General features: G+C 39.4%; 1 protein-coding gene across 1 annotated transcript in view; it reads left to right on the plus strand.

Annotated features, from left to right (window-relative positions):
* Nucleotides 1-46: 46 nt before the first annotated feature.
* Nucleotides 47-15605, plus strand: part of PRMT9 (protein arginine methyltransferase 9) — a 30674-nt gene continuing 15115 nt past the window's right edge. Inside the window, exons 1-8 of the mRNA XM_082611177.1 lie at nt 47-381; nt 2816-2964; nt 5008-5244; nt 5767-5934; nt 8222-8324; nt 9704-9810; nt 11863-12055; nt 14095-14278. Of these exons, the coding sequence (XP_082467303.1) occupies nt 193-381; nt 2816-2964; nt 5008-5244; nt 5767-5934; nt 8222-8324; nt 9704-9810; nt 11863-12055; nt 14095-14278 (1330 nt within the window). The 5' untranslated portion in view covers nt 47-192. The remainder of the gene's footprint in view (nt 382-2815; nt 2965-5007; nt 5245-5766; nt 5935-8221; nt 8325-9703; nt 9811-11862; nt 12056-14094; nt 14279-15605) is intronic.

Consider the following 15605-nt stretch of genomic DNA (forward strand, 5'->3'; position numbering starts at 1 on the left):
GGGAGGGGGCGGGGTTTCTGCCTGGCAGAGGTGGGAGCTCCTGCAGTCGTAGGGGAATAGGCTTCCTGTTCCGGTTCTCGGGCTCTGGTTAGTCACGTGGACGTGCGATCACCTAGACAATTTGCGCCTTCCGTTCACCAAAGAATCTTCCCTTTGGTGATACAGGCGCAGATTTCGGCCGGTGACTCTGCCATGCCGAACTTGCGGCGCAGGCCCCGCCGGGGCGCCGGACGGGGCGCCAGGGCAGCCGGGCGGGACGAGCTGGTGTCGCGGTCCTTGCAGAGCGCAGAGCACTGCCTGGGCGCCCAGGACTTCGGCACCGCCTATGCCCACTACCTCCTCGTGCTCAGCCTGGCGCCGGAGCTGAAAGACGATGTGAAGGTGAGGAGTACCCTTGTTTCTCTCGCTTGCAGGCAGATCCTGTGTTCTTCTCGTATAAATAAATGAATACATAAATAAATTGGAGGGGGGTACTGTGAGTGCTTGGTGGTGGTTATTAATGTTTACTGTTCACCCTTGACTCTTCTTTTGTTCGTAACTACAACCAGCGTATCAGAAAATATTGTCTGCTGCACCATCGAAATATATATCCAGAATCGTATCCCTTCTTACCACCTTCTTTTTTACTACCCTGATTAAAGCTTCAGTCATCTTCTGACTTTTGCAATAGGCTCAGGCTCGAAACTAGGCTTTCTCCTGCAGCCTACCGCAACACAGCCAGTACGAGCTTTTCATAATAAAAGCCAGATGATGTCATTTCTCTATTTCAAAACTTCCATTTCATTCAAAATTCCTAAGGTTATATTGCATGAGGCCTCAGGTGATCTTCTGCCACCTCCTATATCTAACTGTAGCAAGTCCCTGCCCCAGGACCTTTGCACGTGTCGCTACTGTTACGTGGAACGAATGTTGAATTAAGTTTGGAATTAGCCTAAAGTAATCATTTGATGATGCATTCTTTAAGTTTCAGTTATTGGAGTATTTGTGAGTTATTCTGTTGAAATGCTGTACATTTTGTTTCAAGTTATTTCAGAATCTAAATTTCAAAAAGTGATTTAACTTAATTTTGCATTCAACTTTCAGCCTGAAGCTGCTTTGCTTTATTTCACCCAGGGTTTCTCAACCTCAGTACTACTCATATTTTGGATGGAATCTTTGTTGTGGAAAACTGTCTTGTGCATTGTAGAATGTTTAGCAGCATCCCTGACTTCTACCCAGTAGATGTCAGTAACATATAGACATTTAAATTTCAGGATCAGCTGGCCTCAGGGAGGAAAACGTGTTATGCGGAGATACAGTTTGCTCTTTTAGGTAGGCAGAAGTAGAATAATGGATCAGTCCAAGTGCTTTTTCCTCAGTTCTTTGTTCGTTAGTTTCCTCTTTCGTAAAACAGGGAAAATATCTTTTTTTATATTTAGTGTGTATTAAAAGTATTATCTAAAGTTTGTATTTCTTTGCCTGGTGTTCAGTAGGGTTAAGTAACTAGCTCTGTTTCCTGCAGAACAGAGTCCCCTATTTCTTTGCAGGGTCCTCTGCGAAAGACCTATCTCTTTAGTCTTATTTCCTTCTACTCCCCATCCTCACACCTCAGCCACACCAAGTTGCTTAGCTGTAAATTCCCTGATCCATCTGTGTTTTTTCCCCTCACATCCTAGAGTCTTCTTCCTCTCCTTGACTCTCTAGTAAAATCTATCAAGATTCAGTTTCAGGTATAAACTCTTGTGTATAAAATGTGTGAAGATGATATAAAATGTGTCCCTGACTACAGCCTCCTCTCTTTGCACTGGGTTGCAGTGTGGAGAATGTTTGGTGGACGTGTAATTGGAGCTAGGGTGACAGTGGGAAGGCTCTTCCTGTAGTCCAGCAAGTGGTTACAAGGACCACGTTGTAACAGTGTGGGGGAGAGGAGGTGACAGATGTAACTATAATGAGAGAGGATTGGCTGGGTTTCAAATTAATTGTACTGGAGTTAAGGTAACATTCTAAGGTGACTTCTTAGTCTGAGGTTGGGTGGTACCTTAACCTTATATCCTGTGTGAGAGGAATACGATGGGTTCAGTTTAGAACATTTTGAATTTTTTCAAAACTGTATGTTATATTTCTCTCTATGAGGTCTCTCTGAGGATAGGAACAGGATTTATGTTATGTTGTTCATTGGTATTCTTTGCACACCGATCAGGAAATATTTGGGTTGAGCTGAATTTGAGATGGCTGAGGGTCCCTGGTTGAGATGACCAATAGGGAGTGGTAACTATGGGTCTGAGGTTCAGGAGAGAGGGTCTCAATTGGAGATGTAGATGTAGCATCCATCAACACATAGGTGATAGTTAATGCACTGGGGATGCATGAGAAAAGAGAAGACGGTCAAGGAAGTACCGCTGAAACATAGGAGTCCACAAAAAGAGGTTGGTGGAGAATATGATATGGCAGCCAAGTATGGAGAGATTTTGCAGAGTGGTCAAACTGTCTTAATTCTGCATGTTACTGCCATGTAGGTGGTAAAATTTATGCATTTACACATTTGTTTAATTAGCAACAGGGCCTATTAAAGCTAAATTAAACTTAAGGTGATTTTCAGTTATAACTAAGTTTTATTTTCTGTGGAATCTTCAACCAGTGTTGAATATTCTTTCATCTTTTTTTTTTTTTTTTTAATGGCCGTGCAATGCGGCTTGCGGGATCTTAGTTCTCCGACCAGGGATTGAACCGTGCCCTCAGCAGTGAAAGCTCGGAGTCCTAACCACTAGACTGCCAGGGAATTCCCTCTTTCATCATTTATGTTACTGTCTAATTTAGTGTTTTCTCTTTTGTAAAGGAAACTTTTCAGTATACGCTCTTCAGATGGGCTGAAGAACTTGATGCACTCAGTCGAACACAAGACCTCCTTGGTTGCTATGAGCAAGCCTTGGAACTGTTTCCTGATGATGAAGTGATTTGCAATAGTATGGGGGAGCATCTCTTCAGGTATGTAATGGTTTCTGGATTATTCTGCATCAGTCCAGATTGGTTAAATTGTCGTACACTAATTAGAACACGGGAAGTTTAATATAGACAATTATTAATGATAACAGGGGATCAGAGTAATGAAGGGTCGGCTAGTAAGAAGAGAACTGAAAAGAATATAGGAATAGCAGATATAATATGTAATAATATTATATCTTATACTACATAATAGCCACTGCCCCTGGGGCTAAGATAGAGCATCCATGGAAGAGTTCCTCTTACTGGGCTGAGATCCACACCTTGTTGGAGAGGACATAGCCCTCATTCACAGGATGGCAGAGAAGCCACTGTGGTCCCTTGCCAGGGAATTTGTTGTAAATCTGTTCTCTGGAACTTCCTGGAAATTTGCTGTTTCCTTTTGTAAGAATGCTGTTCCCTGTTTGGGTTCCAGAATGTCTTTTCTGCTTAAACCATACCCAAAATGAATAGTCCGATTCAATCTTTAAAATGGGCAGAATGCTTAGAGGTGCTTGTGAAGAAGTATGAGTGTAAAAGAGTTCTACTAGCTTAGTTCTCTTCAGTGTGTGGACCACACACTGGTGTGATCCACAGATTACCAGTCAATGACAGAGAAGTGTAAAAATTGTGAGTAAACAGTTAGAAATGTATGTAGCAGTTTGACATTGCTGTAAATCCAAGCATGTGGTCAGGGAACTCCCTTGCTGAGGAGAGCATGGACCACTCTGCTGCTGAAATCTGGTGTGGGAGTTGCACACTAAGTAATCATGTGCAATCAAGTGTGTTGGTCTACAGATACTTAGATATTTTAGAAGGAAAGGGAGTTCTTTATCATAGATAGTTTAAGAAACACTGTTCCGGATGGTTTGATAGTTTTCTCCCCCTGTCTTTTATTATTGATTTGCTCACATCTGATTTAGGAGTAGTTTTTTGGGTGACTCACCTTTAACTTTTTTCCTTAGACACAATGCCTCTCTTTTTGCAGTCATATTTATTTGGTTTCTTTTGTATTTAATTAAAATATATAATAATAACGAGTGCAACTGGGGTAAACTGGTCTGGCAGCAAACACAACTGACTCTTTTTTTTTTTTAGACTTATGTATTTATTTACTTTTACTGAAATATAGTTGACTTACAATATTATATTACTTTCGGGTATACAACATAGTGATTCTGCATTTTTATAGATTATGCTCAATATAAAGTTAATATAAAATATTAATTAACTATATTCCCTGTGCTGTGCATTACATTGTTGTGTCTTATTTATTTTATTATGCTTTTAATAGATCTTTATTGGAGTATAATTGCTTCACAGTACTGTGTTAGTTTCTGTTGTATATCAAAGTGAATCAGCCATATGCATACAGATGTCCCCATATCCCCTCTCTCTTGCATTTCCCTCCCACCCTCCCCATCCCACCCCTCTAGGTGGCACAAAGCACCAAGCTGATCTCCCCGTGCGATGCGGCTGCTTCCCACTAGCTAACTGTTTTATATTTGGTAGTGTATATATGTCGATGCTACTCTCTCAGTTTGTCCTAGCTTACCCTTCCCCCTCCCCGTGTCCTCAAGTCCGTTCTCTACGTCTGCATCTTTATTCCTGCCCTACAACTGACTCTTGATGACCATTCAACTCAGTTGCTCAGGGAAAAGGTATGCAGGCACAGCAAAGAGGCACCTCTTAGCCATAGGCATTAATATCTTTTACAGAGGGAGTGGTTTTTAGAAACCACTGGTGTTCTAGAAAGTTGTTTAAATGGAGGATGGCTAAGAGAGCCTCTACTATACCATAGTAAAGTAGTAATTCATAGTCAATCAGTTGTTAGTGTCCTGGGATGCATAAATATAAAAGGGATTCAGAAAGGAAAGAAGTGAGTGAGAATTGCAGTCCTCACAGAAGGCTTCCCAAGGAGATGGCGCTTGGGTTGCGTAGGATTTGGGGTGCTGGTGAGGGGTTCTCAGGCCAGATGAGTGGCACGAACAAAGGCACTGTAATTGATAGTATATAGTTGAATATTTTGTCTGTTATTTTTCACTCTAGAATGGGCTTTCGAGATGAAGCTGCCGGGTATTTTCGTAAAGCAGTGAAGCTAAACCCAGATTTCAGTGATGCAAAGGAGAATTTTTATCGTGTTGCAAACTGGTTGGTGGAACGCTGGCACTTTATCATGCTTAATGACACCAGAAGGAATACGATTTATAATGCAGCAATCCAAAAGGCGGTTTGTTTGGGCTCCAAAAGTGTGTTGGACATTGGAGCAGGAACTGGAATACTAAGGTTTGTTGGAATTGTGTTTTAATTATGTATACATATATACTAATGTAAATTAAGGATTGTACCAAATATGGAAACTTTTAACAGGAGAATTTAAAAGTAGAGTTTATTTCTCATAATCTTGTTATGATTATTCATGGAACTATTATTATTGTATTTTTCACTATAACTTTTACTTAATTAAGAACTCGACATAACCACCAAGAAAAATTGGGGATTATCATTGAAATTTTAAATAATGAATTTTAAGAGTACTTTTTACATTAACATTCTGGTTGAATCTAGTTGTTTAAAGTTAATTGGCATTCTGCATGCCAGTTGTGTTTTAATAAGGTGAATGTCATGATTTATTGTATGATTTATTGCTTGACAAGAATATTAGTTCATTTTTTAAAATGCAGAGCGAATAATGGTTGTGTTAAAAAATAAAAGGAAAACCTCATGTTTAAGCATTATAATTCCACTAAAATTTGAAAAATTACAGTAGATTATTTTTTCTTGATGGAACACTTTTTCCTCTTGTAGCATGTTTGCTAAAAAAGCTGGAGCACACTTGGTGTATGCCTGTGAGTTATCCAAGACCATGTATGAACTTGCCTGTGATGTAGTGGCAGCAAACGAGATGGAAGCAGGGATCAAACTCTTACATATGAAGTCGCTTGACATAGAAATTCCAAAACACATTCCTGAAAGGTATTATAATATGAACTAATTTTAGTGTTTATAATCCACTATTTTTTAAAAAAAATTAAGATATTCACATTTCTAGTCCCAACAAAAATGCTAAAACCCTTATATTGTAAAGATGCAGATATAGGACAGTTTAGCATAAGATTGATTTTCATAGTAAGGTCATATTCTTGATAAAAGAGATGCAAAGATCTTGAGAAAACTTTGTGGCAAGGGATTTAATACATAAGCTTCCGCTTTAGCAAGTTACTTTACCTTTGTTAATTTCAGTGTTCTAGTCCTTCTGTGTGGTCAATAACTTTAAAATTTGTACTTAAGAATAATGCGTGAGTAGATGAAGCTTGATGGGCTTAATCACATTTGGTGTTAATATCCCTGGCTAAAATGAAGGATAGGCTTTGGCTTTGGAAGCGTCAGCTGTCAATGAATGTATTTTGGCTTGGGCCCTTCAAATGCTTTGAATATTATCTCATAAGTCTTCGCTTTTTAGTATGTTATTTCACCTTGATCCATATCACAAGGGGATGGAATTTTAGAGCTAGAGGGGATTTAAAAATCATCTGGTCCAGTAAACTATCATTTTAGATACAGAGTTTTCTCTGAGTAGCACTTGCTTTACTACCTCTCCTGGGTAGTCTGTCTTTTCATCTTACTTAAATTCAGCTTACATTGAAACAGGGCTTTTTTATACCCTCATCATTGAGACTATGATTTTAAAAAGTCTTTTTCCATATATGTATGATAATATTTATATTTACATAATAGTTATGCTTTCCAATGGTCTCTACATCTGTTCTCATGAAAGAAGTCCTGTTAGATTGTTGAGGCAGATATTATACCATTTTATAGAAATAAACAGTGTCCTCAGTTGTCTTAGTCTGCTCGGACTGCTATTAACAAAATACCAGACCAGGTAGCTTAAACTACAGACATTTATTTTCTCACAGCTCTGGAGGCTAGAAGTCCATGATCATGGGTGCTGGCGAATTTGGTTTCTGATGGGAGCTCTCTTCCTAGCTTTGCAGATGGCCTTCCTGTGCGTCCTTACGTGGCCTGTCCTCTGTGCATGTGAGGAGAGAGGGGTCACTGCTGTCTCCTCCACTTTTTTAAGGACACACGCCCTATCAGGTTAGGACTTCACCCTTATGATCTCACTGAACCTTAATTAACTCGTAAGGATCCTATGTCCAAGCATAGTCACGCTGGGAGTTGGGGCTTCAGCGTGAATTTTGGTGGTACACAATTCAGTCCGGAGCATGAATCAAAGTTACGTTAATTTAATCTACATTTTTGTCACAGGTGGTGGTGTAGAAGGATCTGTTGGCTTTGAATTAAGAGATATGGTTCAGTAATAATAATTAATAATAATGTAGTTTGACCTTGAGCAAATCTAGAGACTTGAAGATGTTGGAATAGATGATTTGAGGTACCTTCCACGTTCTAAATATTTGCAATCATAAATATTGAAAATTTTGTGAATATATATAATACTTGGCTTAGGCACTGTAGGGGATACCCAAGTTGTGTCTGCCCTCAAGGCACCTACAGTCTAGATAGGAAGATAAGGGATATTCGTGAAAATATCTTTATCTTCTAATTACACAAATGAACGATACTGGCAGTAAGTAGTGAAGAGGTTCAGAGAAGGGAGACATTTTTTTGGTGTGTCTTTGCGTGAAATTTTCTAGAATATCAGAGCTCTGTGGATTAGGCTTTTGTGAAAACTCACAGGTGTGGGTAAAGCAAGAGAAGTACCAGGAGAGGGACACGCAGCGTGTAGAGGTAAGCACAGCAGAGGTAGAGGAAGGATTCTGAGGGGCAGGCCTCCTCACCCGCACTAAATGTTATTTACAGATCAAGGAAAATTAGAACCAAGAAAGAGTATTCATTTCGGTAAGTCGGGGAGTCACTGGCGGTAGAGAGTATTTTTATAGAGTGTTGGGGATAGAAGTCCAGTTACTCAGGGTGAAGGAGGGGGACTGGTAAAGGTAATGGGTATGAACCACTCCTTAGGACTTAGGCAATGAAAGGATAATCCAAGAGGCAGGGGGTCAAGTGAAGGTTGTGTACTCCCACTACTGTCCCCGCCACGAAGCTGCCGGTGGAGAACAGAGGAGCCCGAACCTTCCTCAAGATTCAAGGGTAGATACTCAACACAAAATGTATTAGAAAATTTTACATAGGAACTGTTGCTATAATATACTCTTCCTTTCTGCTCTCAGCTTTGACATCTTTTATATAAATAGCATGATATTTTACTTACATATATTTTTAAAAAATCATTCTATAGAGTGTCCCTTGTTGTAACAGAAACTGTCGATGCAGGTTTATTTGGAGAAGGAATTGTGGAGAGTTTGATTCATGCATGGGAGCATTTACTTTTGCAGCCAAAGGTAAGCAGCATGAAAACACTTACATTTGATTAAGAATTCATTATTCAGTAGATAATTTATTGAGCCCCTAGCTTAATTGCAAATCAGTGTGAGATACGTCCCACTCTTGAGGTGCATACTGCCCTGTTGGAAAGAAATCAGTGTGAAAAAACGTTTAATAACATAGTGCAGTGTATACTTGTGTGCCCAAATGGTGTATATAGGCAAAAAACACTCCAGGACAGAATTCTTAGGAATTGAGATTACGTTATGAAGGGATTGACTATGGAATTGTTGAGTAGGGTTGAGAAAGGGAAGTACTTTCAGTCTCACAGCCTTCACTGCTTGTATTTTTTGGCAGATTATCAAAAGGGAATATAGTGATAACTGGCGTGGTATAGTTTTAAGGTACGAGTTGAACCCAGGCCACTGCTTGGACAGGACTGATTTTTATAATGGCCAAGTTATATTTTGCATTGAAATCCTCTACTGTGGCCCAGTAAATTGTAGATTTGGTTTATATATATGTATTATAAATGAAAGGATTTTAACATTTAATAAGAATTTAATACTTACAGAAAATGATTTGGATTTAAAATAGCTAATGAAAGGTTGCAAGAAGAGCAGTTTGTTTTTCAAGTAGGTAATGGTGATTTTGGCCTCTCAGTTAAAGTCATGCTGAATAGTCTTTTGTTGTGTGCAGACTTAGAGACTTCTAGCTCCCCACCTCCCTCCCTCCCTTCCTTCCTATTTGTACTGGGGAAAAAAAAAAATATATATATATATATATATGTGTACACACACACACACACACACACACCCACACACACCAATGAAAATAAAAAACTTTTAAAGGAAAAAAACCCCTTAACCTGCTTATCTTTTTTAATAAACTTCTGCCTTTTCCACGATGAGCACTTTATTTTTTTTAAGTTATTTATTTTAATTTATTTATTTTTGGCTGCATTGGGTCTTCATTGCTGCGCACAGGCTTTCTCTAGTGGCAGCAAGTGGGGACTACTCTTTGTTGCGGTGCACAGGCTTCTCATCGTGGTGGCTTCTCTTGTTGTGGAGCACAGGCTCTAGGCGCACGGGCTTCAGTATTTGTGGCACATAGGCTCAGTAGTTGTGGCTCGCGGGCTCTAGAGTGCAGGCTCAGTAGTTGTGGCGCACAGGATTAGTTGCTCTGTGGCATGTGGGATCTTCCTGGACCAGGGCTCAAACCCGTGTTCTCTGCATTGGCAGGCGGATTCTTAACCACTGTGCCACCAGGGAAGGCCTGCTTATCTTAATTATTGTTTTTTTGAGCTTTTTTCTGATAAATTTTCATAGCTTGCCATCATACACACATATTTTGACATAAGTATAACAGAATATAATTTTTATTGTTATATTTTTAGACCAAAGGTGAAAATGGTAATTGTGAAAAATATGGGAAAGTTATACCGGCAAGTGCTGTTATATTTGGGATGGCAGTAGAATGTGCAGAGATAAGAAGACATCATAGGTAAGTGATTATTTAAATAGTAAATATTAAAAAATAGTAATTTTAAGGCGTAGACTGTACTTCAGAGGTTATTTAGTGGACCTTTATTCAGATGAGAATGTGTAGTTTTCTGACCTTTAAATTCATGACGTTTATTCCAGTCTTAATTTTCTTTTTGCTTTTTTTAAACTTTCTTCGAAAATAGAACTCTAGGATTAAAATCAGCTTTCAGTTTTCTAGTGGAAAATTAATTTTGATACCACTTATTATCCTTTTGATGTGTGATAGATTCATGAGAAAAATACTAAGTTAAGACTGATTTTAGAGAAAGTGAAGTAAAAATTTCCAATGTGAAAATAATTTCATTTCTCCCATTTTTCTCCTCTTAATAACTACTGATATTATAATGTTTTCTGGTTGGGTGGGATGAAATTTTAGGATCTTTCTATGCTTGAGATTCTGAGATTTATCACGTGTGATACAGGTGAAAAATTTTTTTAGTTATAGAAGTTTCTTGGTTACATTTTTTTCTTGAACATGAATGAATTTTTTTATTTTGTTAAAATATTGATCCATAGTTTTTTGGGACTTTTTTTTTTGTTTTTTTTGCGGTACGCGGGCCTCTCACTGTTGTGGCCTGTCCCGCTGCGGAGCACAGGCTCCGGACGCGCAGGCTCAGCGGCCATGGCTCACGGGCCCAGCTGCACCACGGCATGTGGGATCCTCCCGGACCGGAGCACGAACCCGTGTCCCCTGCATCGGCAGGTGGACTCTCAACCACTGCGCCACCAGGGAAGCCCTTTTGGGACTTTTTAAGGAGGCCCTCCATCTGATAACTTGATAGTGTTAAATGTAACATATTTACATTTTAAGAAATACTGATGAGTAAAAGAAGAACAGAAAAATCATCCCAAAGCCTCACTAGTAGGCAACTACTGTCCATCCTTGTATGAATACACCACAGTGCATTCCTCCATTTTGCTGGTGATGGACATTTAGGTTATATCCAGTTTGGGGAGTATTGGAAATAGCACAGCTATAAACATTCTTTTTTTTTTTTTTTTTTTTAAGTGTTTTCAGCCATTCTCTAATGTGGTTTTATTTATTTATTTATTTTTGCTGTGTTGGGTCTTCATTTCTGTGCGAGGGCTTTCTCCAGCTGTGGCAAGCGGGGGCCACTCTTCATCATGGTGCGCGGGCCTCTCGTTGCGGAGCACAGGCCCCAGACGCACAGGCTCAGTAGTTGTGGCTCACGGGCCTAGCTGCTCCGTGGCATGCGGAATCCTCCCAGACCAGGGCTCGAACCCGTGTCCCCTGCTTTAGCAGGCAGATTCTCAACCACTGCGCCACCAGGGAAGCCCCTATAAACATTCTTGAACATTCTTTTGGTGGTGGTATGTATGAATTTCTGTTGGCTATGTTCCTAAAAGTGCAAATGTCAGACACTCTGAGGTTCCCATATTAAGAGTGAATCTAGAATACTCACGTTCAGCCTGAGCAGGAACTACGAAAGTCTTCCAGAATGGTCTTGTTAATTTTCTATTCCTACCAATAGTGCATGAAACTATTCTTACAACGCTTACTTTCCCCATTCTGGTGGTTGTGTAGTATGGCTTTAACTTCATTTCCCTGGTGACTAACTTTTCATATGCTTATTGGTCGTTTGGATATGTTCTTTTGTACAGTGTCTAAGTCTTTTGCCTATTTTTGTGTTTCTTTTATTGTGGGAATTTAAAACTATATTTTGGATATTTGCCCTTTGTTGAGTAAAATGTATTACACATCTCTTCTCCTACTCAGTGGCTTGCCTTTTTACTTTCTTCCTGGATATCTTTTGATGAGCAGAGTTCTTAATTTTAATGTACACTTATTTATCATTTGTTTTCCTTTATAGTTAGTGATTGTGTTTATAACTGTGTTTAAGAAACCTTTTTCTATGAAGCTTTATTGCATTTTTATATTTATTTTTGCTGGATTCAATTTAGATGGTGTTACTTGATTCTTAAAAAAAACAAAACACAAAAAACCAAACCCGTCTTTCTCCTTTTCCTCTCTTATTCACCCTCCTACCAGGGTGGGTATTAAGGACATTGCTGGGATCTGTTTGCCAACCAGTGTGAAATTTCAGAGTCCAGCTTATTCTTCCGTAGATGCTGAAGAAACAATTGAACCTTATACAACCGAAAAGATGAGTCGAGTTCCTGGGGGATATTTGGCTTTGACAGAATGCTTTGAACTTATGACAGTAGATTTCAACAATCTTCAGGTAAAAGTAAAAGTTCAATTACTGTTTTTTTTCTAATATATATACATTTATTTATTTATTTGGTTTTATTTTTGGCTGCGTTGGGTTTTCGTAGCTGCACGGGCTTTTTCTAGTTGTGGCGAGTGGGGGCTACTCTTCCTTGCCGTGTGAGGGCTTCTCATTGTGGTGGCCTCTCTTGTTGCGGAGCACGGGCTCTAGGCGCGCGGGCTTCAGTAGTTGTGGCTCGCGGGCTCTAGAGCACAGGCTCAGTAGTTGTGCACGGGCTTAGTTGCTCCGCAACATGTGGGATCTTCCCAGACCAGGGCTTGAACCTGTGTCCCCTGCATTGGCAGGCAGATTCTTAACCACTGCACCACCAGGGAAGCCCCGGTTACTGTTTTTAAGCATTAAATTTCATGCATTATTTTAAATAGTTAATACATAGGACAGTCTTATTTTATGAGTTTGCGTGGGATTCCACTGACTGTGTAAAGAAAATGATTAAACGGTAACCAGAATTCCCTCCTGAAATTATTTACTTACTGTAAATACAGAGAAAAAAATCTCTAAGGTTTTTGGGAATGTACAGTGTGCCTGGTGCTTTCATGGGTATTCTTAGGTGGCTCTTAAAACAGTGTTGCAATACAGTTAAAATTATCCTGTGCTATACAGATGAAGAAACTATAGCTTACATTAATTCCCCCCAAATATGAATGTAGGGGCAGGAGTTATAACCTAGGTCTTCTGACTCTTCTCTGTGTCATCCTGCCATTTCAAATTAACAGTATTCCTTGAAATGAAACGTAATTCAGCTCTCTAGGTTGTATGTGACCAGCCATCTTGGCTTGCCAGGATGGAGGGGTTCCCCAGAGACAGTCTTGGGCAAACCAGGACAAGTTGCCGTCACCCTGGTGTGTCTGTGTGGGTGGTGGAGGGGTGCACTGCACAAAGAAAGAGCCCAAGGAAACTGAGAAAGGGTACATCGAGTCCTTCTCTGGAGATCTTCCTGTAAGGTTAAATGTTTAAGTACATTAAGCTTTTGAGATGAAACTTGCCTGCGTACAGAAGACTCTGTGAGGGTCATTTTAGCCTAAGATCTTTGTAATTTAATGAAAGCTTTCTCCTATTAATTGTTACTAGGTTTTTTGTTTTTTGTTTTTTGAGGTGGTGTGGAACTAAATTAACACTTTGGCATTGATTACTTTGGCTGAGCTTCACAAGCATTTCTTTTCTGATGTAGCAACCTTCCAGTGGGGAACAGTACAATCATAGCTGCTGAGTACTCCAGAGCTATCCTTTTCTTATTTTAATTTTTCTTTGCCACGCACACATGAAAACACCTTATTAAGACTTTATTTTTGAAAATAATATCTGCCTGTTTAACATTTCCAAGTAATACAGTAGAAAGGAAGAAGAAAAAGTATATTTTTTCCTTTTTAAAATCTAGGCCCTTCTTTCTCCAGGTCACCAGTTGAAATACATCTTTTCAGACTTGCTTTTCTAATCCTCTACACACACACACACACACACACTTTTTTTTTTTTTGCGGTACGCGGGCCTCTCACTGTTGTGGCCTCGCCCGTCGCGGAGCACAGGCTCTGGACGCGCAGGCTCAGCGGCCATGGCTCACGGGCCCAGCCACTCCGCGGCATGTGGGATCTTCCCGGACCGGGGCACGAACCCGTGTCCCCTGCATCGGCAGGCGGACTCTCAACCACTGTGCCACCAGGGAAGCCCCACACACTTTTTTAAAACAAAATAATCTCTATTGCTTTGCCACTCGCTACCCTCATTCAACACTATGTCATGGACTTCTTTCTACATCAGTAATATGTGTCTGCCTCATTGTCTGTAATAACTGTATGGTACTCACTACCATATACCATATATCAGAGCTTCCCATCCAGCATGCCTTAAATGGTTGTAGGTGTGCCAAGATACCGATCCTCTAAGGGCGCTGGGCAGGACTGAGAACTTACAGAAATGGGAATGGATACGATATTGGGGCAAGTATATAATGAATGTCTAAAATCCTCTTATTCCTTTAACATTTTTGTCAGGAATTAAAAAGTCTTGCAACTAAAAAACCTGATAAAATTGGTATCCCTGTTACTAAAGAAGGCATACTCGATGCTATTGTGGTTTGGTTTGTGCTCCAGCTTGATGATGAACACAGTTTATCCACAAGTCCTAGTGAGGAAACATGCTGGGAACAGGCTGTCTACCCCGTACATGACCTTGCAGGTATATCTTGTCTAATTTTTGTTGTTGTTGTTTTTTAAAACTTTTTTTTTTAATCCTCTAAGCATTTGAGTCAGTGTCAGAAAATTCACTATGAATATGAAGTTTCCAGTCAAGGGAGATTGGTTAAATCTTTCAGAATTTTCTTTTCCTTTTTTAAAAGTAGTTTTAAATAATTAATATATGTGGTTAAGAAGAGAGACTAAAATCGACATGTACACACTGCTGTATTTAAAATAGATGACCAACAGGACCTACTGTATAGCACAGGGAACTCTGCTCAATACTCTGTAATAACCTAAATGGGAAAAGAATTTGAAAAAGAACTAGATACATGTATATGTATAAATGAATCTCTCTGCTGTACACCTGAAACTAACAGCATTGTTAATCAACTATATTCCAATATTAAAAAAAAAAAGACTAAAACACAACTCTGCTGCATACCACTCAAAAATATCTATCATTAAATCATTTCTTCAGCTCTGATTATTCTAGTTATCAGTAAATAAGAGAAAAGCTAGTCCATGTTTTATGGAACATAGCGGAGAAGTCCTGCTTTTAGTGCAGGAATTCTTACCACTTACAGAATCTGATAGCATCTGTGGAGCCCCAGGTCCTAGAAATATGCATACTCATAGAAGTACAGAATTTTGCAGTTTAGAGTTCATGAATCCATGGACTTACTTACGGATGTCTTATATCAAAGATATTTTTTGTTTAGAAATTTTTCACTAGCAATTTTATGGGTTTCAATATAGTTTACAGCAGTTGTATTACATAGAAAAATTCTACCTTTTTAAAACTGGAAGGTAATAAATACTTACTTCTATATAAGTCTCTTAATTAAGGATCTAATTTGGCAAGGTCATTAAGTCATGGAATCAATATAGTATTGTGGCCAGTGTGGGTTTTGGAGTCAGGTAGATTTGAAATTGGGTCTTGGCTACTTACTGACTTCCTGGCAGGCCTTGCTGGTTATTTCGTAGAGCTTTTGTTATGTGATGTATAAAGGTGGGATGATGCTGGGAATTCTTTGTTGGTCCAGTGGTTAGGACTCTGCGCTTTCACTGCCTAGGGCCTGGGTTCAGTCCCTGGTTGGAGAACTAAGACCCTGCAAGCTGTGCGGCGTGGCCAAAAGAAAAAAAAAGGGAGGATGCTGCCTATGTTGCAGGATTGTGGTAGGAATTATTAGACATACTAGGTATAAAATGCCTACCATAGTGACTGGCACTCAATAAATAGCACTTACTTTAAAATTTTGCTTATTCTAACTCTCTTTCAGTAACTTAGATGGTATTTTTTTTAAAAAAAGTCCTTCTTTGGGAAA

Source organism: Mesoplodon mirus (genome assembly GCF_964341445.2).
Source record: "Mesoplodon mirus genome assembly, chromosome: 2".
In the NCBI taxonomy this organism is placed as follows: Eukaryota; Metazoa; Chordata; class Mammalia; order Artiodactyla; family Ziphiidae; genus Mesoplodon; species Mesoplodon mirus.